Here is a 24,221-nt window from a genome sequence, read left to right on the forward strand (position 1 = left end):
TCCTGTAAAGTAGCAAGTTCTTGCTCTTAGAACATGCGTAATGCTTACACAACAGTAATTTTTGATAACATGAGTTATCTGTCTGTTAGATAACATGAGTTATCTATCAGTTATTCTGTCTGCTGCTTCTCTTTTCATTCATTTCTTTGCCTGTATTTTATGTATTATTTTTAAAAAGAAAACTTTGGAAGTTTTTTAAAGAAAAGCAGTTTCAGAGATTAATACAGGTTTTTAGCAACCACTTTCTAGTGGTAAACTCTCAACAAAAATGGAAAAAAATAGTGAAATACAAGTGATTGATGATTAATGCTGGAGTTTTTTGTTCCTTTTTGGGGCTGATGAAAAGGTCTTTTGAAAATACAACTTTATAAATAATAATTGAATCTTTATATTCAAGTTAAAATGTCACTTCATGAGAAAAGCTTTAGCATTTTTTCCCACTCCCTTTCTCCAACTACTTTTGCGCCGATTTTGCCATAAATACAGCCCCATTTTTTAGCCTTTTTCCTTCAAGGGAATCAAAGTCAAAAGTCAATTGCATCTGTACTATTGCTGCTACTGGAATGTATTTTTTTTTCAACATTTAAGCATGTGCTGCTCCGTCTGAATGGGCACAGATTCTTGAACAATAGTAAGATAATGCAGAGAAATCTTTAATCTCTCAGTGTATTGAAAATACTAGCTTTCTTCTGCCTTTAAAGATTAATAGTTTTGCTGGGATATGTTCAACTCCTTTGATGTCTAAATATTAGATGCTGCAGCTCTTTCAGACAACATTAAACAGAAGTGATATTTCAGTTCAGATATTGACGGCTGGCAAAATTCTCTTGCTAATGTATATGCCAGCTGAAGGGACCTTGTGGACCTTTGCCTGATTCTCACACTAAACCATTGGGTCCAGAGAAAATGAGGTGTATATTGCTTGCATTTTAAATGTGCTTCACGGTCAAGGTTTTGGTTTTGTATTTGATTTTTTTTTTTTTTTTTGCATTGTTTTTTGATTCTATGAAAACCCCAAGGGAGTTTTTGCACTGACTTCAGTAGCATTTGAACTGGGCACAAAGGAGTCTGAAAAACACAGTTACTTTGCCAAGGAGTTGTTTTCCTTGATCTGTTTGGCCAACATTGATTTTGCTCCCCCCTGCACTCTGAGTGCAATTTGGAATGAATGTCTGCTTTTATTAGACAGCAGCTTTTAAGGCAGGGAGCAGTGTCATGTCTTTCCGAAGCATTTTTACAGAACAGCAGCATCACAGCTGCTGGAAGAGCTTTGCAATCTGTATGTGTTAATTACTGTGAAAAAATGCTTGGAATAAAATAGGTATGATTCTATTTATGGTTTCATTATTAAATGGGATGCAGCCCCGATGTCTCATTTGCATGCAGGAAGGAAGCCTGTTGTTTAAGTCAGGAGTCTTTTGGCCCTTCTCCACCATTCTCCTCCAGGTGTTCACTTTAGGGAGACCAGTTCTGGTCCCAGTTGTCTGGAGAGTGTATTTCATATGCCCTTCCTGCACCTCCAGGTCCCTCACAAGAAGCAGCGAGGCCTCAAAAAATCCACTTCTAAACCTCACCAACAGGACTCAGCCACACAGAAGAGAGGACCGATGAAAATCCTTGGTGCCCAAAGGCGTTTTGGTTTTTAAGTCAATTCAGCTAGTCTAATTAAAAAGATTTACCCTTTCTTGCAAACTTTTCTACCCTCAGACCACATAGCATTTTTCTACTGGCAAACACTAGAAGTATAATTAGTAATGAATGTGCAGTGACTGTTGCTTTTTGTATATTCTTCTATCACTTATCGTTGTTGTAGTGATCTGTTTTTCCTGCTCCTTCTCCACTTCTTTTCCTGTCCTGCCTCTTACCACGGCAGCTTTTGCAGAAGGGTTTTGCATAGCCATATGGTGCCTGGCTCAGGAAGCACTTTGAATCCTGAGGACTACAAGTCGCTGCCATCATACATTTTAAGAGCAACAGCCATGATATAAAGAGACATCTCGTCACTGAAGGTGCCCCCAGGCAATTATGGCATGCTCCTTTGCCAACCCCGAAGGAAGACTTCCAAGAAGCTGTGGGCATGTATGTCCTAGATCTTACACTGCACAGCAGAAAGAGCCACCAGGGTTTTTTCTGAGCATTGTGTATCTGTGGTTAAGGGCAAAAACCCTGTGAAGTTAGGTGCAAAAATGTTGTGTAGACCTTTATGCATTCGAAGGGAAGAGCAAATTGAGAAATGTGTTGCCTATCATCGTGACCAATGATATACAAACAGTCTGGTGGTTTTCTTTGTGTGTTTGTGGAAGGAGGGGAGGGGAGGGAAGGACAGCTCACACAGCAGATGATGTGATTGATCAACACGTTAACCAGTGTAGCAAAATCCCATCTGTTTATACGGTTTACATCTTTCCCAACCACGAAAAAGGGATGGGGAGAAAGAAACATAATCCAGCATGAATGAAAAATTGGAGCCCAATGCTGGTACTGATGAAACTAGAGCAGCTTCAAGGAGAATAAGGACATGTCCTAAGAGAGAGGCTACAGGAACATCCCAAATACCATCCTCCCCTTGTTCTGCTTGGCAAGAACAGTGAGTGGGGACTTTTCTCTCCAGATTTCTCTTTCGTTCAGAGTGTGCTTAAGCCCCTGAGTGTCTTCTGTAATAATCAATTCCCTTTTTAATGACAAGCAGGATCTAGAATAAAGGATATTATAACAAGGGAGCCTTTCATAATAACTAATTGCAACTTGATTGTGGTTTGAGTTTTCTCAGTTTCTGTCTGCTTGGTTTCTTTTATTCATGCTGGCAATGGCAGTGAGGGGGATAATAAAACATTTTGAGATCCAGGCCTATTCTGATAATTGCATTACTTCCTGCAAAAATAGGAAGACACTTAAAAAATACTTGTGCCGTGAGCAGAATCTGTACAATAGCAGCGCCCTGTCTGCCTTGCTTCTTTCTGTAGTTTCTACGAAAGAAGTAGCTGAAGTAGCTTTAATTCTGAATGAAGCACTGTTTATGGTTCCTTTAATCACTATTTACTTTCAGTGAGAGCTTTTTCAAGTAATGGGAGCAAAACATATTCTTCTGTCAATCAGTCTAAACATTAAGAAAGCTATGTAGAAAACTATTATAATTTAATGATAGATGTGCTCATTTAGGAAAAAAAAAATCACCAGAGGCATGCATGCAGAAACGTCTTAGCTGTGTATGCAGATTCTCAAAAAATGGCTGTGAATATACAGTTCTGCAGGCACAGAAATTCATACTATCCACATTTTGACTTCTATCACAGTATGCAGTGCTCCATGGCATGCCTGATGAAGAGCTGTCGTAATCTGCCAGAAAATACCTATTAACTCTTAGAAACACAGGATCAGGAGCAATTTGTGCCCAGTCAGCCTGTGTTTGGTACCTCCTGGATGTGAGCTGTGGCAGAAGGTGGAGGGTAAGGCCCTGCAGAAGGTGCGGTGCTCCCCGGCACCTGAGAAGAGAGGCAGAAGTTTAGTGGAGTGCACTGGTGGAGTTCAGAGGTACGATTCTGCCAGAACTGGAGTAGCACAAATACAATCCCCAAGTGATGTTTTGGGATTTAGCCACAATTTGGGGTACAAAGAATATGAATAATGACAAATGTACTGATTTTACTGATAAAGCGGTCCAGTCCCTCTGAACTGTAAATTTTGTCTGAATCCCAAGATAATTTAGATTCCCTTGGTGATACCTATGCAACACATAGCCTCCTATGACTACCTTCTGTTCTCCATTGCATTTGTCAACACCTGCCATAACAGAGCCTTGGTCTTAGTCTGCTGGAAGTTGCTGCATATTAACAGTGTTGCTGCTACTACGATGATGCTAATAATTTATAGCTCTAACGTGTATCTTGTCTTTTCCAGAAGCCAAGAAAACTCCCTTTTCTATCTGCCACTGTTGAATTTGGAGAGTAATACTACCTTTAATGTCTTTCCACTAACCTTAGATATTTATGGTAACGTCAAATGCTTTGACAGTCTTTGCCTCTTGCTCCTTTAATTTCTAAGAGAAAACACAGTCTGCAGGCTTCCTTGTAATCAACTGTGCATGAGGTTCTGGTAGAAAGTCGTTCTTTGCAAGCTTTTTTCGTCTCTAATAGTTGGTCCAGCTTGTGAGTTCTTGTGCTTATGAGGGAGAAAAAAATGCATCCCTACATCCATGCTGTACACTCTCAACTAAGAAGATAAATCCCCAGGTTTTTAATTTCTCTTTTCATTGTTTATCTTGTTTCAAGCCTGCAGTTGGCTTGACTTTTTGTCCTTTAATATTCCTTCTAACAAAGTGCTGTTGCCAGTGTGCTTTTTTAGAACCAGCTCATCCAAACTCTTTTTTTTTTTTTTCAGCTGACTCCTTCTGCCCTTGGATTTCTTGACTAATTGTTATTGTACACAAAGACTGATAATTCTGCATCTTGACATAAACAGCAACCTGTATTTGGAGAATGTGAAGAACTCAGCACATATCTAATTGATTCATAGGCTTTTAATCACTAGTTGGCATTACTTTCAGGACTTACTTCTTAAAAGCAGTCTTTTTATGGCCATATGGAAATATTTCAGATGATTCAAGGAGAGGGGGGGGAGGAAAAAAAAAAAAAAAAATCAAATACCATGCCCAGGAATCTGTTATTGACAAGATTTTCGGTGAATTTTGAATTAAAGGTCTAGGAAACTATCTACGTGTTTATGTCAGCAACACGATGTTAAAGGCATTGCATTAGTTTTAAAAAAAATCACAAATGGTGTAGCATCAGAGCAATTTTATACATGGTAAACTATGCATCTTGATGTGAAACTCTTACTTCAGCATCTGTGTGCTAGCTCTGTGTGCAGTAGTGGAAATTCTGTTCAAAAGGTGTGACCAGGAAAAGAAAAAAGCACACCAAGAATTACGTTGCCTGGGTGAAGGCATTGATCATTGCATTCTGGAAAAGGGCTGAGTGTTTTCCTTATTTCTCCAGTAATGGCAGGGAGCTCAGAGGTCTTGCTCCTGCCGGCTGAAGAGCAGCTGGCTTCACGGCATGCTGGCTGCTCAGCCCCAGCGCCACGACCAGGAGTCAGACCAGCTCCGGCTTAGCCCACTGAACGATTCTGATTTGCACCGGCTGATGAGCTGATGTTCTTTTTGAGTCATACAAGAGTCCCCAGTGCAGGTGGGTGAGACTTTCAAGGGTAGTTTACGGAACCTTTTTTTTCTGTTTTCTCTTTTGGAAAGTATAACCCCCTCCCTAAAAATGTGAAAAGTAGTGAATAGAATTCAGAAATTTGGCTGAATTCAGTCATTACTTTAATGTTCAGAAGATAATTCAGAAATGACAAAAAAAAAATTGTCATATTATCTCTTAATATTTGTTTAGAAATGCTTTTTCAGGATTATGTGACCTGAAAATAAAATGTTTTGTTTTGGATAAAACAAATCATCCCATGCATATATAAATAGGAATCTTCCCCTCCCCAATTCAACCTGTCAAGGGAAAACATCCATTATTTCTTCAACTCTAATTACTAGATCAGAGGGGCACACTTTGATTTTTCACTGGTATCACTATGAGATGATTTAGTTCAATTTCTCGTGAGTTCAGTGTATCGCTGTGCAGGGCATTTACTGCCCCTCCTCTTTCACAGATTCTGCATCCTGCTCATACAGTTTTCTATTCCCCCTTTCATCTGCTGCTCCGGTCAGATCCTCCGCTGGTGTAAAGAGCTGTGATCGCTGTGAGGATGCTGCTGATTTACACAAGCAAATGATCCTGTTCCACGATGTCTTACTGCTTTATGAAAATGGATTTGGCAAGCAAGCTTCATCTGTAAATGTCTGATCTGAGTTTATTAGCATCCTAATATGCCTCAGACAAGTGTTTTTTAAGGGTGTTTTCATTTTATTTCTTAGGAGAATTTTATGTTTATTCTTTCTTTATTACTTAAATGCTGTATTGAAGAAACAAATTGTCGATTGAGATGGGTTTAGTGGAGCATTTGTTTCTTTCTTGACAGAATGGTTCTCTGCATCTATTAAAAAGTAGGGAAAAAAAAGAAAGGCATTTTATTTAAAGCTTTATGTAGGAAATAACCAAGTAAATCTGTATAGAGGTAGACTTGAATTGGCAGGTGGGGGATTACCAGTCCCTTAATTAAAGTGGATGAATCAGGAAGACTCGTGGCCTTTACCTTACAACTGTGTATCAGACAAACCCTCGGCAGGCTGCGACCTGTGGGTCTGCTGGGATTTCACGTTTTCCTGTTGATTTTTGGGAACAACACACTGCCTGCTGCCAGTGCATGCCAGCGCTGACCCTGCTGCACCCAGCCATGGAGGGAGGCAGAGAGGGAGGACCGCCTTTCTCCTTGCCAAATATTTGCTGCGCAAACATTGGTAGTGTTTGTTCATGTCAGTGTGGATTTGAAAAGTACGTATGGACCTGTAATTCCGAGAGGGAGCGTGGATACGGGCAGGCTGTGCCATAGCACGCTCCATCGTGTCCATAGCCCGTGATGCTCTCAGCGAGGGCGACAGCTCCAAAACGCGGCCCCAGGCCTTGTGCACTGAAAGGGCAAGGACTGGGTTGGCAAATCTGGTGTGTGGGAAGGAGGTGGGGTGAAAAGTCTCTGTGCAATTGCCCCAGTGCTCCTCCAGCTTCCCTGAGCCGGTGTCTGTAGCTGAGCCCAGCAGCTCACCGGTCCCTGCAGGTGCCCGGCTTCAGCTGGGAACAGAGAGGAGAAAGGGCAGAGCATGGAGGGAATCAGTGCTCGTAACAGCTCAGGAGGTTTACAGTGTAGGAAGTCTGTTTTAGTAACAAATCAGAAGTGAAGGTTTGAGAAAGGTGGAGCTGTTGTGAGATGAAGAGCACCTTGAGAATGCAAAAAAAAACCCCAACACTTCAAATCAAGTAAATCAATACAGAGGCCAGCAACTGATAGGACAGTAGTGCAGAGCTGTGTAAATAAACACTACTTACACAACTCACAACTGATTGTAGTAACACACGGTGCAGCTGTTATTTACTAAAGATGTCAGTTATTTAATTATAGTTTATACTAGAAGGTATTCAAGGTCATAGTTGTGGTATTTTCTTAATTACAGTCTGAGCTATAAAAAAAACCCAGAACATTTCACCCTAGGGAACCCAAAAATGGTTGTTGCCATTCCATCTTATTGAGTACTCTTGAGCGTCTGCTGTAAAGTAGTACTCTAAGTCAAGAAAGGTTTAAAATTTTATCCTTTGATGGACTGTTCTTCCATGGTTTCCATGGAAAAGACTGAGATAAACTCAGCAGGAATGACTGAAGCAGGTTGGAAGTGCAAACAAACAACAAAAAAAGGTCTCTGGAATTCTTTCCAACAAATAGAAACCAGAAAAATACAATTTTTCCTTACACCAAACTTGTCATAAATCCTGTTTTTATATCTGTTCTGCCAAGCTGATTTTTTTTTGCTTTTCTTGTGTCAAACACATGAACGTCAACATTTTTCCTCTTTTGGGCAAGGGTTCAACCTGGCAAGAGTGAAGTGGCTTGTAACTGTTATTTTCTGAGCTTTAAATGCAATAAAGGAACATTTATTATTCCTCTTTTCTTTTTTTTTTTTTTTTTTTCTGGAAACTGACCAAAGTATAGTTTTAGGCAGGACTATGGTTAATTTATTTTTCTTTTCTTGGTGTCATATCTGGTAATATTTGGCTGAAGGTTGCTGAAGCTAATAGAAAAACCCTGGCATCATATGTTTATGATATCATATATTTAGTTTTGTTAAGAGTAGAGATGGACTGATGCTAATTTTTTTGCCTTACTGGACTACAATCCTAGATGCCATGAAGATATGCAAAGCTAACAGTAAAAATCACTTGTTCAGGTAGTCCAATGAGTGCCAAGGTAGCCTTCTGCTTTTCAAGCATTAGTGTGGAAAAAAGTTTTCCTAGGAAATGGTGCAGTATGTCCCTGTCTCCATTCAACAGCTCCAATACAGGGTGTTCACAAAATGAAATGATGTGACAGTACTGTGTTTATTGGACTTTCTCACCCTTTTTATCTCAGTCACATAAGCCTCTTATCGGGCTCCTCTCCAGCTGCTCGGAGCTGTGTTAAATAGTCAACATGCAGCTGTGCCTTTCTAGTGGACAGGACCTCAACGCGTGACATTCATCTAGATGTGCAACATCAATACCAGCACAGAGCTGGGGAAAGACAGCAGTGAAATAGTCCCCTTTGACTGCCCCAGCCAACACAGATGGAGGGTGGACCTTCTCACCATAGGGCTGCCCGCAGGCTGCAAGCCTTGGTGGCCTGGCATCGTTCTCCATGTGCTGGGTCCTGCAGGCTCCCAGGGACCTGCTCTGGTCATGCCTGAGCCAAGCATCAATGTCTCACCTGGTGTCCAGCCACATGCATACCACTGTTGTGTGCTTCTCTGCTTTTTAGATGCACAAACTAGGTCAAGAAGAGTATGGCACAGCCTGAGATTTCTCCCTTAAATTCTCTGCCCTGATGTCAACAGGCATTTCTCCACAGCATTAGGCTTTCAGCAAACTGAGTTTGGTTGATTCACTGTGCTTCTCTGGAAGCTTTAAGGTGATGGGGTTCTAGTGGTGTCTGCTGGTTAACCTTATGCCATCTCATGTGTCTTCTGAAAGATGGAGGAGTGAAATGTGCTGCTTCACCTTCCTTCTGGCGAGATCTGGACCTGAAGCTGGCTGAATTTATCATTGTAACTGCTCAGTTCTTCTTCTTGCATATGTTTCGTTGACTCTGCAGTCAAAGGACAACTTTGAAGTTTGGCTTTACCTCCAGTGTGATTACACGGGGGACTCCAGTTTTCCATTTAAAAGCAAGAGTTCATCGAGGGCCCATGAAAGTGAAGGCTTATTTAATTACTTCTTGATTTGCCAACAGTATACTCAGCCCTGTTTGGAACATAAAGATACGTAACGTCTGTTCCCCATGGAGTCTTAGCAGAGTCCTGAATATCATTTCCTCAGACAGGTTTCAGTGTGTTTTCATCTGCTCATGCAGTATCTGTTGTAGCTCTAACTTAACAAACTTAAGAGTATTATGAAAGGCTTGAGAACATCTGCAGCAGAAGGTCCCAGTTCTGCTCTGATCACGTTTTTCAGTGGAAGTTGTGTGAGGTTAAATTTATTTCAGTGGGTGAAACGGACAGAAAACCTTTCTCTTGAGAAGAAAACCTCCATGCACATCTTCCTCTTATTGTGAACTAATTTTGTAGAAAAGGAGGAAGTAGCCTACTTAATGCTTTAATTATTGTTATTATTTGTAGTTTTCCAATCCCACTTAGGGAGCTTCCGGGCAAATAACAAGACCTGGTCTTCTGAGAGCTTTGGAGTAGAAGTCTGGAAAGATATCATTAATTCTTTGTCCCATCACTGGTTTGCTGAACAATACAAATAGTGTTTCTCTGGACTTTCTAGTTCTTCCATCCCTTATCTTGTAGACTGTAAACTTTTCAGAGGAGAGGTTATATCTTGTTTTGTTTCCACAGTGCACAACACAACGTTAATCAGAATCTCTAACTGCCGGAAAATTGACGATGAACGTGTTAGATTCACATAGACAGAGAGCAAAACCAATGAGACATCCACCTTTAAACAGAGAACTGTCATGCAGTAGTCTTCTGACTTTATCATTACCTTTACCTGTGTGTGTCTTTTCACTGCTTCCGTTGCCCCTCCGATGTCGGGCACTAAAATGAGGAAGCAATAAGAGAACAAAGTTTTGCACTAGAAGGGTTGGCTCATGAGTGAGTCATATCACTAAATGGCAGGTAGATTCCACAGTCAGAAATAAAAATGGTGTGATTGTTCATTACTTGCCATCCTTACCCTCACCACCAGCCAGTGTCACACACATGAAGCCCCGTACCGCTGGGGCTGGGCGCAGGTGGGACGGCTGCAGCAGAGACCTCATGGGGCAGCAGCACAAGTGGAGGCTTAGCTCCACCACTTCTTAGGCGCTTCTTGTTTTGTCAAACACCCCCGCACAGCCTAGAAGGAATGTTTCCAATCACTTCCTCTTGGTAACCAGCCAAACAGCTGTTTTTCCAGAAAGAACTTGGGAAGCTGGGATGTGTAAACCGAGCCTTTGGAGCCAACTCCATTTCCAATTTTGGTTTCAGCTTAGAGTGATCAGGATGTGGCTGTGCTGGTGTGAGAGGCTTTTGCTGCATGTGGCATAGCAGCCCCTGAGCTTTATGGGCTGTGCTGATGTGCACCAGCATCATCTTCCCAGCCACTGGTCCCATATAGGGTGGCAGCTGCCCATATTGGTGGTGAATGAGCTCTCACGCTCTTTCACCACATCTAGGTTCGTTCTTTGCTGCAGAACTAAGTAAATCTCTGGATAATCCTTTGGTGCAAGATCATAACAATAAAAGAAGGCCACAGCCAAGAATTTTATGAATGTGCCTGGAAACTTTGTTAAATTGCAGTATCTATCCACATGACAGCTCTGCAGCGTTCTGATGCCAAACCTCCACAGAAAGTCCTAAGCACTTACAGGAAAGATCCTCTGCACTTAGAGTACTCAGTACTTTCAGTATGTATGCCTTAAATTGCTTTCCAGGCTGGGGAAATGTTGTTTCTCAACACAGGGGTTTTATCTAAATGATGAAAAGCCGTCCCTGTGTCCCAACTTGCATTCTGCCTCCATTCTGGGAAAAGACCTCATTGTCTACTGCCCTCTTTGCCCCAGTATTTTGGTTCCCATGGGAACAAAACTCAGGTGTGGGAACAAAAAAGGAACCATGGTGTGCCCTGGTCTAAACTGTCAGAGACGCAGGGTAGCACGTCTTGCAGCCAGAAAGTAGAAGAGCTGCTGGATCTCTACTTTGTGGCTAAGTCTTGGGTTCTGGTCCCTGCTCCAAGAACTGCTTCTGCATTTTACCTCTTAACTGTTTCTTGGAAAATGGACAACTGATCTTTGAAGCAGCAGCCAGAACACATCCTTCCCTTGGAAGGAGACAGAAGTGGTCTGAATTCTCTCAAGCAAATAGAAAAATCACAACACAGGCTCCTATTTCCTTGCAAGAAATTTAGCTGCTAGGCTGCTACAGAAAAAAGAACGGACTACCAGCAACCATATTTTAATATAGTGAGATCTGCCTGTGTGGGTTTTTTTGACAGTTCTAGGTAACTTTCAGGTACTTAGGTCTTTGAGGCACCTGCCTTAAGGGACTGAAATATCCCCACAAGCTTTTATCTTTGTGCAATCAGTTGATACACAGATCCTAAGAGACAAAAATCATGGCCATGGCAAACTCAGGACACGGAAACAATGCCTGCTAGAATACTATTGCCAGACTTTCCATTATAAGAAGTGACCTTTCACTCCCTTCCAGAGATTCTGGATCTTCAATACTGACATAGAGGGTAAGGAAACTCACGTTACAAGAGAAAATTGCCTTGATTTGTCTTCTGAAACAGCTTCTCCTTTTACTGCCTAATGTTCTAACATACGACCTTCCACTCAGTAATTGCTTGTCTATCTGCTACAATATATTTAACATGAGAAGCCTTTCCCCCTTTGACCGGATTTTCTCTTCCCTTTTATCGACATTTTTTTTCTTTAAAGAAATTCCACATCTTGCAGAGTCTTAGGAGTGCTTGAATGAAACAGCTTCTAAAACAATATCTTCAATTCTCTTTTAAGACTTGAGCCATACCAGATTTCTGAGGCAAATAGCCCTAGCTTGGTCGTAAAAATTTGAGAAATAATGAAGGGAAAATAAAAAAGGAGTATATTTTCGTTGCACCAGAAAGATTTGAAGGAAGCTCTGCTTACTTGAAGCCACTGCCTAAACAGGAAAATTTGGAGTGCCTAAATCCACAATTCTGTAGTATTTTGCAAAGCAATGTGAGCCGAAGTCCAGTGTTGATATTCAAGTTTAATAGTAATTGTGTCTATAATTGGCATTGTCTTTTCCAAGACACTACACAAGTTTGCTGCGTTCCAGCCTTCTCATGGAGGTGTTGGTGCTTACTGTGAACTTCTGCTTCAGTTACCAGGTTTCCCTTAAGCTCTTTGTAGCACCAGGAGGGTCATTTCGCTCTTTATTTTTTCTCACATTTTCTCAAGGTTTTATGTATTTTTATTCTCATGATCATTGGGTTATTTGCATTAGTCTTGCTCCACATCATTAGAGCTACACATTCTTGATACACACATTTTCCTTTTTCATACCTAATTATGGAATCCCAAGAGAAAGATACATCCATTTTGCTGTTGGTTTAAGAGTACAACAGAGAGATGCATTGCAACACTACCACCCATGAAAGAACTAGCAGTTAAAAAAGATTTTGTGTGTTGGCCTAACATATGTTACTTTTCTGTTGACACTCTAATATAAGGCATTCAGCATGTTCTTTTGTGTAGAACAAAATCTCTATCAAGAAGTCAAATAAAGGCAAGTAATACAAGTCACTGCAAAAAGCAAACATCACGGAGTTTAATATCCCGGTAAAAATAAGTAAGGAATTGTTTTCTCCGTATTCATCTGTGGAAGTCTGAGCAAGGCACTCACCAAAGGAGCCAAAGGAGAGTCACAGTCTTCATCCCACCAAAATGCAGTCCAGCCTGCTCTTCTGAAATGAAGGATTTCAGGACCGTTTCTTTAGTACTGCATTCAAAATGCAGTTATGATGGTGACCATTCCACAGTACAAATAATATTATTGAATGCAAATAAAATAATGTTTATTATAATGATAACCTGTCTCTATGAATGATATACCTGGACTTCTTTATTGGTTGCCCATTTAATAGTCTCATGAGTGGTCTTTGCTGAGGTCTCGTTCCATTGCAGATTGTCTACGTCATGCCAAGATTCATGGGGTTGCTCTGCACAGAAGCACAGGCAGACTGCTAACCATTCTGTTATAAAAAGGATCATGGCTCTGAATGGAATTTTAGGCGGCTGGGGTTTTCCCATTCTCTGATACTCTCTGTACTGGTATTCTGCACTGGCTAATTTTGCTTCTTTCAACTACAGCTCAATTTTTCATTGCTTTGATATATCCTATATAGATATAAAACATATTCTTCTGGCAAACATCTCCACACAGCTCAGGGTTTCAGAGGGAGATGAGTTAGTGCACATGAGGTCTGAATTTGGCTGAACGTGCACACAGCATCTTTTGATATTGCCTCAGTGACAGAACGGGTCATACTTTGGATTTGAACTCTGATGATGCCTGGAGTATCTTTCATGCTCCTGATAAAAAGAAAGGGCCTGTTGATGAGAGAAGGAGCAGGTACCTGGAGCTGCTTCTTTTAAGTTCGGTGGCAAGCCAGCCAAACTGAGAGTCTTTCATCAACTCCGGTGGGGTTTGGGTCCACTTCTTAATTGCTCGGTTGCTGGGTGACAAGTAACACATAGGGTGGTGTTTAAAAGCTGCTCTGTTATGTAGGTCTTGATCCAGAAAACTTAAGTAAGTGTGAGCTTAAGCTATAAGTTACTTTGTAGTATCCTTGAAATAAACGGTACTATTGAAGTTGTATAAAGCTGAAAGCAACCTGAAGTAATGCTTTGGACTGGATCCATTGGCCCAAAATACTCTTACGTACGGATCCTTATACCAGAGTGACTGTTTTCTCAGCTTAGTGCCTCCATAAGAGACAATTTACAGTTTTTAGCTTGGCCAGGGTTGTGCTATCCCCATTTAGTTACTGTTGATCCCAATCCTTTCCCTCCCTTGGTCTGCCTTCTTGGAGAAGTGCTGGTGAATTGTGGTGGGTGAGTTAGGCTTCTGTCCGTAAAAGGACAGAGAGAGATGTCTAAGGCAGATGCTGCTATATAGTATTATGTTCTTCATTAGGGAGCAGAAATATGATGTTGTGTTCACTGACTAGGATTAATTTTATTGTTTATATTCACTAAAAAAAAAAAATCATTTTTAACAAGGTAAATGACCTTACAGTTTTATATCTTCCCAACAAGCTGTGACCAGCTATAGAATACAGTATTTTGACCATGAACACTGTCATCTTTTCCTCTGATTTACACAGAACCTTATGGATAACAAATAAAGTTTCTCCTTATTGCAGGAGGGTGGGGGAATAAAAAAAAAGCCAATGAATATCTGAACAGGCTGACATAAATACAGCTTGCTTGGCATGCCTGTCCCCGAGATGAACTGATTTGTGGCCTGAATTCAAAAATGTTTTACTGTTCTTTGCTTCTCACTCTGTGGATTCAGCTATTTAGATCAGGCTAATTTTCAACTGAAGGAACTGAAGAGCTATTATTCTCCCTGAAGGTTATCTCATTTGTTTAAAAATTGGTGGCAAACCATTGACCGCTGTATTTGTTTCAAAGAGAACAGCCATGGGGGAGGAGGGTTATATCTGGAAAACTCCCACGTGCAAACTCCCAAGGTCCTTTCCTGAAATAACAAATAGTTTCATGAGTGGTAAAATGAAGTTCACATGGTTTCCAGCAACTCTCTCCTCAGCTGTAGCAGAGGATGAGCTCATCAGGTTACACTCCATGGGATTTAAGAGGGTATATTTCTTGTCATAAAAGATGTCAGAATATGGTATCTTTTCAGCCTTTAGCACTATGTTAAAGGTTTTGAGGTTGGTCAACCACTTCTACAAGGGAAAGAAAGACAGAAGCAAACTTATACACAGGACAACACCTTAGGAAGTGAGGCTAAAATTCCAGAAACCTTAGAAAAGTGGAACTAAATATTCCATTTTATTGGTTAGGTCCAAGACAAGGTCATTCTCTTGATTCTTCTTCTTTCTGAAGGAATTGACATTTATGGACTCTCCTCGCTCAATGGATATCGAAGAACAGATGTCACATTAGCTATTAGCAAGCAGTAATTGCCTTTTCTTTTTTTTTTTAATTTTAGTGAAGGAATTCATTGTCTGTTGAATGATGATAATAAAAGAGAGCTTCTTTCTGCAGTAGGTATGTCATGACTGGGAATAGCTTTAACAAGAATGTGTCCATACATTACTAAAGCTTGAAAGGAAACGCAGGAATCCAGAGAGGATGAAATTTGTGTTTCTGAATCTTGCTGCTCAGGAAGCATGGCATTAGGAGAACATGCCTTAACTGGGAAGGAGAAACACTGGATGTGCTGGGCGCCCACAGTGGGGAAAGTCTTGAGGCAAGCAAATTTTCTGAGTATTGAGCTTAATTTCCCAGTTCCCAGTTTGGCACCAAGCTGCTCTCCATGCTGGGGAAGGCAGGCAAGCACTTCTGAAAATGCAGCTGCTTTGAGCACTTTAATGGGAGCTCCTCTAACCTGGACAGCTGGACTATCATGTATACCATTATGTTTAAAATTAGTGGTTGGGAAAGAATTAAGAGGAAAAGAGAAGAGAGATTAGTTCAGATAAATAAAATATAGAGCAAGCTGCTTCGCAGTCAGTTCAGACTCTCTGCAGGGAATTGCCTCACTGCGAAGGATGCCTTCCAGCTTCCTTCCCACTCATCTTCCTTATGAGACAGTTTCCCTCCCCCAGCGCAAGGATGTCTGGTAGCTCCTGCCATCTAGAATATCCTCCTTCTGTGTATTGCTTAAGTGGCCTTTTTGCCTTATGACTTAACACCTACTTTTATTCACTGTGAAGTGATTTTATATGCTTTTCAGTAAATGTGACAGGTAGTGTATTACCCACTGTCGTCTTTTATTTACTTCCATAAAGCATTATGGAATACAGTTAGTATGTGACATTCGGGACACTGTATAATGCTGCATTGTATTGCGTTGCCACATGGGATAGTTCAGTGCCTTGAAAGAGACACTGCTTTTTCCTTGGCCTTCATCTTTTATCAAGTGGGGTTTTCTTTCCTGACTTTCCCCATGGCCAGTGTCTGGTTTCCACGAGTTCCCCCAGTGTATCTGATGAGGACAATGCTTGTCTGCTTGGAAAGGTGTTGTTATGTTCATCTTACATCTTAGCTGCTAAAAGGAGTACAGGAGTTGCTCACATCTCCTCAAGCTTTTTCCCAAATGCTTGATGATTCATGAGTGGCCAACCTCCAGAGACCGAGTTTGAGTTGACTGTGTTCCCACGTCTAACTAAACCAGTTAACTCTGCAAAATCCCCCTGCAAAATCCCCTTCGAAAACTCTGGTGCTTTTGGTTCCAGTCCTGGCTACACCACTTCAGGTTGTAATTTAGCTCATGGAGAGAGAGTGGCTTTGCGTTTCATCCCATGTGAATTATGGAAACAGTATTTATGTCCATTCTCATCAAACACACTTTCTTCCTTTGTGGAAAAGACATACTTTCATACTGTAATATTTTTATATGCCCTACTTTACTATACTGAGCATTGTCTCCCCATGCTTCTCTGCAGCCTTTCCTCTATAATGCTTTCGTAATTACTGCATTTACCATGATAGAAATAACAAGTCACTGTGCTTTGATTTTTAAGCTTTTTAACGTGCAGCTTCGTTCCTCCATTTACCTGTTCAGGTTGGATAGTGCAGAGCTGCGCCAGCCGTTACATTTCAGCACTGATCTTGGTCAGCTGTGGTTGACTTGCTGGCAGAGCACCCCCGTCTGTGGGATTCAGAGTTTGAGTTAAATAAAAAGCCATGACAGAGCCTATATTCTTGGGGTACAAGAACACTGGCAACATACTTTCTCAGCTGGTCTGCTGAGTGAAGTGCACAGAATTTTTTCTTTGGGGGTGTATATATATGAGCACATCTAAAAGATACTGTTCCTAGCACTCTAATCTCAGCACCTGACAACTCCAGAGTAAAGCCCGTACTAGGACTGGCTGGGAAAAGGGCACCTTTCCTTCAGAAGCATGAACGACATTGTCACACAGTGACGTGCATGCTGATGGTGGGAAAATGGCAAGAGTTTGCTGTCCAACAAAGAAGAGCAAAGTACTCTCAGGTATAGGATGAGTTCTGCCATGCTTTACTGCAGTAACTTTTATTCTGACTTAGGGAATGGTTGCTTCATTCCGAAGTGCAGAATTTGCTTTCATCAAAACCGTTGTATTTTTTTCCCTTTTCCTGGACATTGTGGACATAGTCCTGTGAAATACTCTTGTCCTCTTGGGCGTGCTGGGTGTTTTCAGATCCAAAGGTCCTAAGCATTTCAGTAGGAACTCAGTAGTGTTGGCTGGACATTTTGTTTCATTCCAGATTAGGGCGGGGGGGAACAGAGGTGTCTTTATTTTTTTCAGAAAAATAAAAAATAAGAAATAAAAAATAAAATAAAATAGAAAGCAAACTTGAGTGTAGATGTTCCTGATGAAAATTGCAACAAAACTGATGGGTGTGTGGTCTTTATTTTTACTGAATTGTCATTTTTCCAATGCAAATTGTTTGGTCAGAACAGATTAGTTCTGCAGTTTGTGAGCTATGGAGTCAGGGCTGTATTTCCCCACAAAGGGTGGCTCAGGGTGTGAGAACATTTCATCTTAAATGAAAGCATCTTACAAATATGTCACAAAGATATCTTTGGAGATAGTTTTTACAGGAAACCCAGACTTTTAACTTCTAAGTTTCAGGTTGCTGGGAAGCTAGAATATTTACCCTGTCAGAATGGTACAATGAACTGTTGACACACAACCATGCTTTGCTTACAGCTATGTACAGGGAGGTATTTATAGCCAGGAACTAGTAAAAAGCAACCTGAAAAATAAAGGTACTTACCATTAACTTTGTGCCTTTTTTCTGGGTTCCTGTTTTCCATCAGCATTTATGAAACAAATATATTTCTTTTCTTTGAAAAGCTTAGAAAGCTTCAGTCAAACATTAGATTTTATTTTAAGAGAGAGAACTTTGATTACTGCGTGTGACAGATGGCTGTGGCTGGTTGCTTACTTTGGTCTTGTATTTCCCATGTACTACTGTGTCGTGGTTCTGGACTTCCATAAGAGTGGCTCGGTTGGAGAAATTTTCCCCCCATTTGCTCTTCCTCAGTAGCCAAATTCAGGAGAAGGCTCTGGTTTTATATTTGTGTTGCTTGTAGTGGAACTGGAGGTTGACCTGACCTTCAGCAGAGTACTGGGGGCGATGTTCAATTTAAGATCAGGACAGCGGAGTCCAGGCATTTACGTAAAAGCTAGGGTCTGAGTTCCCATTAGTAAGTAGAAATTTGGTCAATGCAGTAGGGTAACTGAGTGAAGACCTGTCCAGGTGTAGCTCGCACCAGCCATGGTGAGAAGGGTCTCAGGTTGCCCACACGCAGGTGGCTCCGTGAGACAGCACAGCTTCCACGGGACTTCTGCTGGGGGCAGTTGTGCTGCTGGACCTCCCTGTCCTCATGGAGGCCAGGCAGGAAAATGTACTGTATCTTAAATGGTGTTAGACATCTTTCTGTGGGTAACTGGACTGAGCCCAGATAGCTGTCTCACGGGTGGAGGCTCAGATCTGAGTGTCTTAACTGGGAACTGGACCCTGGTGTGATCTTCGTGTTGCCTTGGAGCCTTCTGATCCTTGAAATTTCGCCACACTAACGTTGTCAATGCACAACAAAAATAGTTGTTTGCAGTTCTGTGAGGCTGGGAGCCAAATTCCAGCATCCGTAACAGCTGGACAATGCAAGTGCATGGTGCAACTGAGAAGACATTTTGACTTTTAGAGAGCTGGGTCTTGCCACAGTTCCTGTTATCCTTGGAGCCAGGGATTTACAGTAGCTGAGGCTTTACCTCATTATAAGTAAACTTTAGGAACAATTAAGTATTTGCACAGGCAGAAGTTGTGGAATTGGAATTAAGTAAAGACTTGGCTATTTGTCTTGAAGTTACTCAATAAGACGGTTGGTGGGGCAGTTTCTGACTTCCGTTACATCAGTGTAAACGTGGAGTAGTTATTTGTGTTAATGATCCATTGACAGCAAATGATTCACACCATATAAATAAAATCAAAATGTGACCTAACACATGCTTCTGGGAGGAAATACTTAAGCACAATAAACAAACTTAGACTAACTCGTACGCACTTTCCTGCAGCCTTTTGTTGCTGCTTTTGTTTGGAGGGCATTCCTCCACAGAGCACCAAATTTGGGAAGCAGGGATGTTTCCCATTTTACTTTGCTCTGTCTCACTTCATTGTTCTCAAGCTTGCAGCTTTTATTAAAGTTTAAAATCTGTTTTAAAACCAAAATGGTGAGAAGGAAATTACATAATCAATATCAATGTAAAAGTAATGATATATTTATCATAAAATAAAGTCTATATAGTTAAGTACTGTTGTTCTAATTGTTTATAGGGGGTTGAATTAAGAGAAAAATACACTGTACTTCCTATTTAATAATAACTGCTCCCAGACCCAACTTTTTATAGACTTTAAATGCAAATAAATTGTGCTGTGTTGTAAACTGTTGTGTTTTTTGCCTTCCTGTAACTGGAACAACATACTAATTTCTACAAGTTGTGACTACTAACAGAGAGCAATCACCTCACAGACTTGTACCGAAAAGAAGAGACCATCAGCGTGGCAGGGAACGGCTGCATCCACAGTCCTCGCTTCCCCAGCAGTTACCCCAGGAACCTCCTGCTGACGTGGCGGCTCCACTCCCCAGAGAGCACCAGGATCCAGCTGGCTTTTGATAATCAGTTTGGACTGGAGGAGCCTGAAAATGATATCTGCAGGTGAGTGGCGAGTGGAAGTTTGCAAAAGGCTCCTTAATAACACCTTTGAGCTTAAGGATGTGGCCACTGGCATGAGACTGCAAACCAAAACCTGGGTGTGTCTGGCAGGGTCTATGATGGCCCTACTCGGAGGACAAACCTCCAAGGGTCCCTTCCAACTCAAATTGCTTTTTTAGTTTATTAATAAACTGAGCTGTCCTGGACTTGAAGCAGTTTTGGCAGGTTGTAGTCCTTCTATAATATTTTAAGCACAAGGCACTTGTACACTCAAATCCAGCTACCTAACAACTCAGGTACTCCTTCAATAGGATTTTGTCCTCTATCACCTCTGTCATATTTCAGACAGGCAAAAAGCATCTTTTTCAGTAGGTGGAAGGCTCTGGGAGGTGTGAGTGAGTAGCAGGTATGTGCTTCTATTGGGGTGTGAGGGACAGACAGAAATGCATTGAAAAATGTAACTATGTTCTTTAAATTATTTGTTTGGTTTTATTCGCTGGTACAGTTTCTTTTAAAACCTTGAAATACATGTTCACAAACATCAGTGCACTCTGCGTACTGATGTATCTAAAAAAGTACACTCTATCCCAGTTGCTTTGGTTTCCCCTTTTAAGCAAAAGTGTCCATAAGCTCGGTTGATCTGGCTGATTAACCCAGGTGGATAAACTGCTTGGCATTCGCAGAGCAGAGCTGTGAATCTTGCCAACAGTCACTATAACAGTATAAGTCCGTGGAGGTTTTTTATTTTTCTTTTATTCAGCGCTCTGTTCTGTGGGAGAGAGCAGGCTCAGGATTCCCGTGCGCGCCGAAGGGCAGATTGCTGTGATGCTACTTACATAAAACGCGCAAGTCTCAGCTTCAGCTCTCTGCCTGATCATGTTGATACTTACGCCTTATCTATGCAGGGAACTGGGTTGTTAGGATTTCTGCGCAGCCAGCCTCTGCTTATCTTATCTTCTTTGTCAATTAATTTGCATTTATAGGGTTTGGCAGCTCTGCGGGGTGTTACAGGTTGGATTTTTTTTTTTTTTTCTGGGTTTGCTTTGTTAATTTTCTACGTTACCAATAGAGAGAACCATTTCTGCAGGTTTGCTTTCCATTTAGTAATAAAAGAATGCAGCCTGGAACTGGCTCTCCTTCCCTGTGCCTTGATGGTGTTGGCAGCTGCTGCTCGGCTCTGGTGCAGTTGGTCCAAGATCAGCAGCAGAGTCAGGAGCGATAGTTACCTCCAAGCACCGCAAACGCTTTCCCAGATGGAGAGCCTAATGCATACAGAAGCGGCCTGTTAATATTTACATAGTGGATAAACTGTGGCTGACCTTAAAGCATTGCAACTTTGAAACAGAGGGCTAATGTAGTGGGGAAAAAAAAAAAGATGAAGTATTCTCTGTCAAGAACTGTTAAAGGTGGTGGCACGGTGAGAGGAACTCAAGCTGTTACCAGCGTTATGGGTTTGGGGACCGTCTTGGAAGACATTCCGCCTGCTTTTTCCAGAGCAGCTAATTTGGGATGCAGAGAAAAACAAAGACCTTCCATCATCCATAGCGTCTATAGAAGCTGGAGAAATATCACATTCTTTTCTGCAATAAATCTTTCCCTGGCATTCCTGGAAGACCTTTATTTGCGTAATATTACTTCCAGAGCGAGGAATTTCTCGGGCAGGCAGCTCATGATGGCTTTAAGCCTGTTAAGTACTGTGTGCATAGTTAGATTTTTTGCTAATGCTCTATATGTTTTTCAAAACTAGGTCCTTTCTGCAACTTCAGTCCCTGACAATCCCTGCAGTGCTGCTTTACAGAGACAGCCAGGCGTATTCTAACTGAAATGAATGCTGAGAGCTGAGCATGTGCTTGAATGCCGTGTATATTGGACAAGAAATTCAGGACCTCTGCACCTTACCTTCCCTTTGTACTTGCTTTTGACCTTACGCTTTTTTTCCCAGAAACTTCCTAGTGTTTTGTTTCAATTTTTCATTAATGCTAATTATTGTAATTTGCATACTATTAAGACTGAACTGATTGAAATTCAGTCAGGCTGAGGAATGAAAAGGTATACTTTACCAGAGCTGTTTCAGAAGGAGGGGAAATATTCAAGGTTTTACAGAATTTTCTAGAAGTGCTGTTAGCATTTCCACAGGTACTTGATAAGAGATGATTCAGAAAAGCAATTAAATTACCCAGCCTCCGAGGCTCCTTGCATGCACAGAAACAACCGAGATTGCACCTACATCCATGACCGTTGCAGCAAAGCCTCTGCTGTTGAAAGCAGAAATAATCCCTGAAAGCCCATGGATTTGCCCCATTTTTCCTGGCTCCTGGCCTCAGAAAGTGGGGAGGCCAGCCGGGACCATTTTCACCAAAGCCTACAAGGTTATCGTAGGCTGAAAACTCTGCAACCCCTCGTGTTACGCTGAGCGTTCGCTGGCTGTCGTGCTGCCCGGGGTACCACCTCCATCACCAGGAGGGAGTGGGAGCAGAGGACAGTGGAGACAGCCTGAGACAAGGTTACCTCCGTCTGGCACTAAACCTTGTAGCGTTACAAAAAACGGTTGTTTCAGCAGAGTTTGGGCAGATTTAAGTGATCTGGTTATGGCAAAGCTGTTATTTTCTGTTCTGTGCAATTTGGGGTCGGTGCATATAAAAGCAGCAGTGCTGATATTCTCAAGCCACATAGTATTTGTGTTTTTTTCACATGGACTCTTAGCAGAAAAAGAAAAGCAGGTCTGTTATTTACAGAGCTATTCAGCTCCCACAACAGGGTAGGGAGGCAGGCGCTTGGCCCGCAGACCGGGGGGTGGGGAGCAGCACATTTCTAGTAGGAATCAGTTAACAGTCTTAAAGTCCCTCTTTGGAGGATACACATGCTTTGGTAATAAAAACCTCTCCTGGTAAAGACCTCCAAAGTTTCAGGCTTAACTGTACTGCGGGGATGGCAGCTCTCCCCATCTCTCATTGCCGGCACTCAGCCTGCCCCTCTTCTCACCACCTCTCCCTCGGCGGCCGCGGTGTGCGGGGCCTAGTGCTGGCTCCACAGGTATTAGGGGCTATTTTTCTCATAGATGTAGTGAGAGCAGGACTTTATTCTGTGCCTCCCTTATTCTCCACCTCAAGAAATGAACTCAGTAAATGACTCAAGCCACTCAGGCTGTGGCAGTGAGTGCTGTCACCGTGTCCTCTCATCCCTGCATCTCCTGGCAGAGCCTTCTTTGGTGTCAGGGGCAGCACGGCCGTGGCGCGTGTGCCTGGCCGAGGTGTGACCTTGCACAGGGCAAGACATGCTGCTGCTTTTCCCCTGGTGACAGCACCCAGTGGAGTCCCAGCCGTGGCACACAGCATGCCAGCCTGCCCTTTCCTGCTTGAAATCTTGAAACCAGTCTTTCCAAACCATCTAGCAGGAGCAATGGGCCACCTACAAAGAACATCCTAAAAAGCACGCGCTTTTAAGCAGCATGTGCTGCCCCGTGTCTTCCCGGCATCATCCTTTGCTCTACCAGAAAGTGCACAAGGGCATGTGGCTGCTCAGCTCCATCAGCCTGCCTTAAATAGTGTTTTGTCCACCACGTGAAGCGCAATGTGCATGTTTACTATGTACTAAGCACAAGGAAGTACCTCTCATGGCTACTTTAACATGGTAGAAAATACTGTCTGTCATGTGCCGGGAGCACAAAAAGCAGCCAGTTGAGCACTCAGGCAGTAGCTTGCAGCTTAGTGTATTTAGCTCTACGCGAGCATGTCCACCATCTGTAATATTTAGTCCAATGTTTTGCAATGGAGAATGGACGACAGTTGTCTTGGTGTCTCTAGGTGTGCTCCTGTCTGTTTGCAACCATCTTCTGTAACCAAAAACTAATCCTTCGAACTGGTTCCCAGGTATGACTTTGTGGAAGTGGAAGATGTATCGGAGACCAGCACGGTTATACGAGGACGGTGGTGTGGACACAAGGAAGTGCCTCCAAGAATAACATCGAGAACAAATCAGATAAAGATAACCTTCAAATCCGATGACTACTTTGTGGCTAAACCGGGGTTCAAGATTTGTTACTCCCTTGTGGTAAGTCACCTCGCTGTGTCATGGGTGAGAGACTGGTGTTGTGTAAGGGAGCACCAGTACTTGAAGGCTGGATGGTGTAGCTAACTGCATTGGATAGAAGCACTAATTGACTGAAAGTATTTTTGTTCCAGCAACTGCATTCGTACAGATCAAAGTATTTTTGACATCCTGTCATTAAATATAAAATGAAGTCAAGTCCAGGCCAAGATTTCCACTAATAACATGTTCTAGGAGCACTAACACTTTCTGCACTGAGGCTGCGCTGCCAGTGCCTTGACAGATGCTGCAGAAATAGCAAAGTAATGGCTGCTCTATGAACTCCTTTTTTATGTTCATTTGAGGTCAAATAAAAATGCCTCGAGGGGTTAAGGCTGTGATTCTGAGTTAGATGCAGAGTAGTTTATTCCACGTGCAATAAAATTCTACATGCAAGACAATGTGCTAAGGCTCAGGCTGTATTTTTAACCATATATAAACATTGCTCTCTAAATATGCGGTGGCATTACCAGGGTATCATGTACGGTTTCAATGAGATGAAAACCTCCTGGTTTTTTATTT

General features: G+C 42.0%; 1 protein-coding gene across 2 annotated transcripts in view; it reads left to right on the top strand.

Moving 5' to 3' along the window:
* Window positions 1-24,221, top strand: part of PDGFD (platelet derived growth factor D) — a 138,829-nt gene that overhangs the window by 61,469 nt on the left and 53,139 nt on the right. Inside the window, exons 2-3 of one of the 2 annotated variants that reach the window (XM_074570707.1) lie at window positions 19,430-19,616; window positions 23,483-23,663. In XM_074570707.1, coding sequence (XP_074426808.1) covers window positions 19,430-19,616; window positions 23,483-23,663 — 368 coding nt within the window. Of the gene's footprint in view, window positions 1-19,411; window positions 19,617-23,482; window positions 23,664-24,221 lie in introns of both variants that reach the window. The other variant, XM_074570697.1, reaches the window with a different exon arrangement.

The sequence above is a fragment of the Larus michahellis genome, chromosome 1 (genome assembly GCF_964199755.1).
Source record: "Larus michahellis chromosome 1, bLarMic1.1, whole genome shotgun sequence".
NCBI classification, from domain to species: domain Eukaryota; kingdom Metazoa; phylum Chordata; class Aves; order Charadriiformes; family Laridae; genus Larus; species Larus michahellis.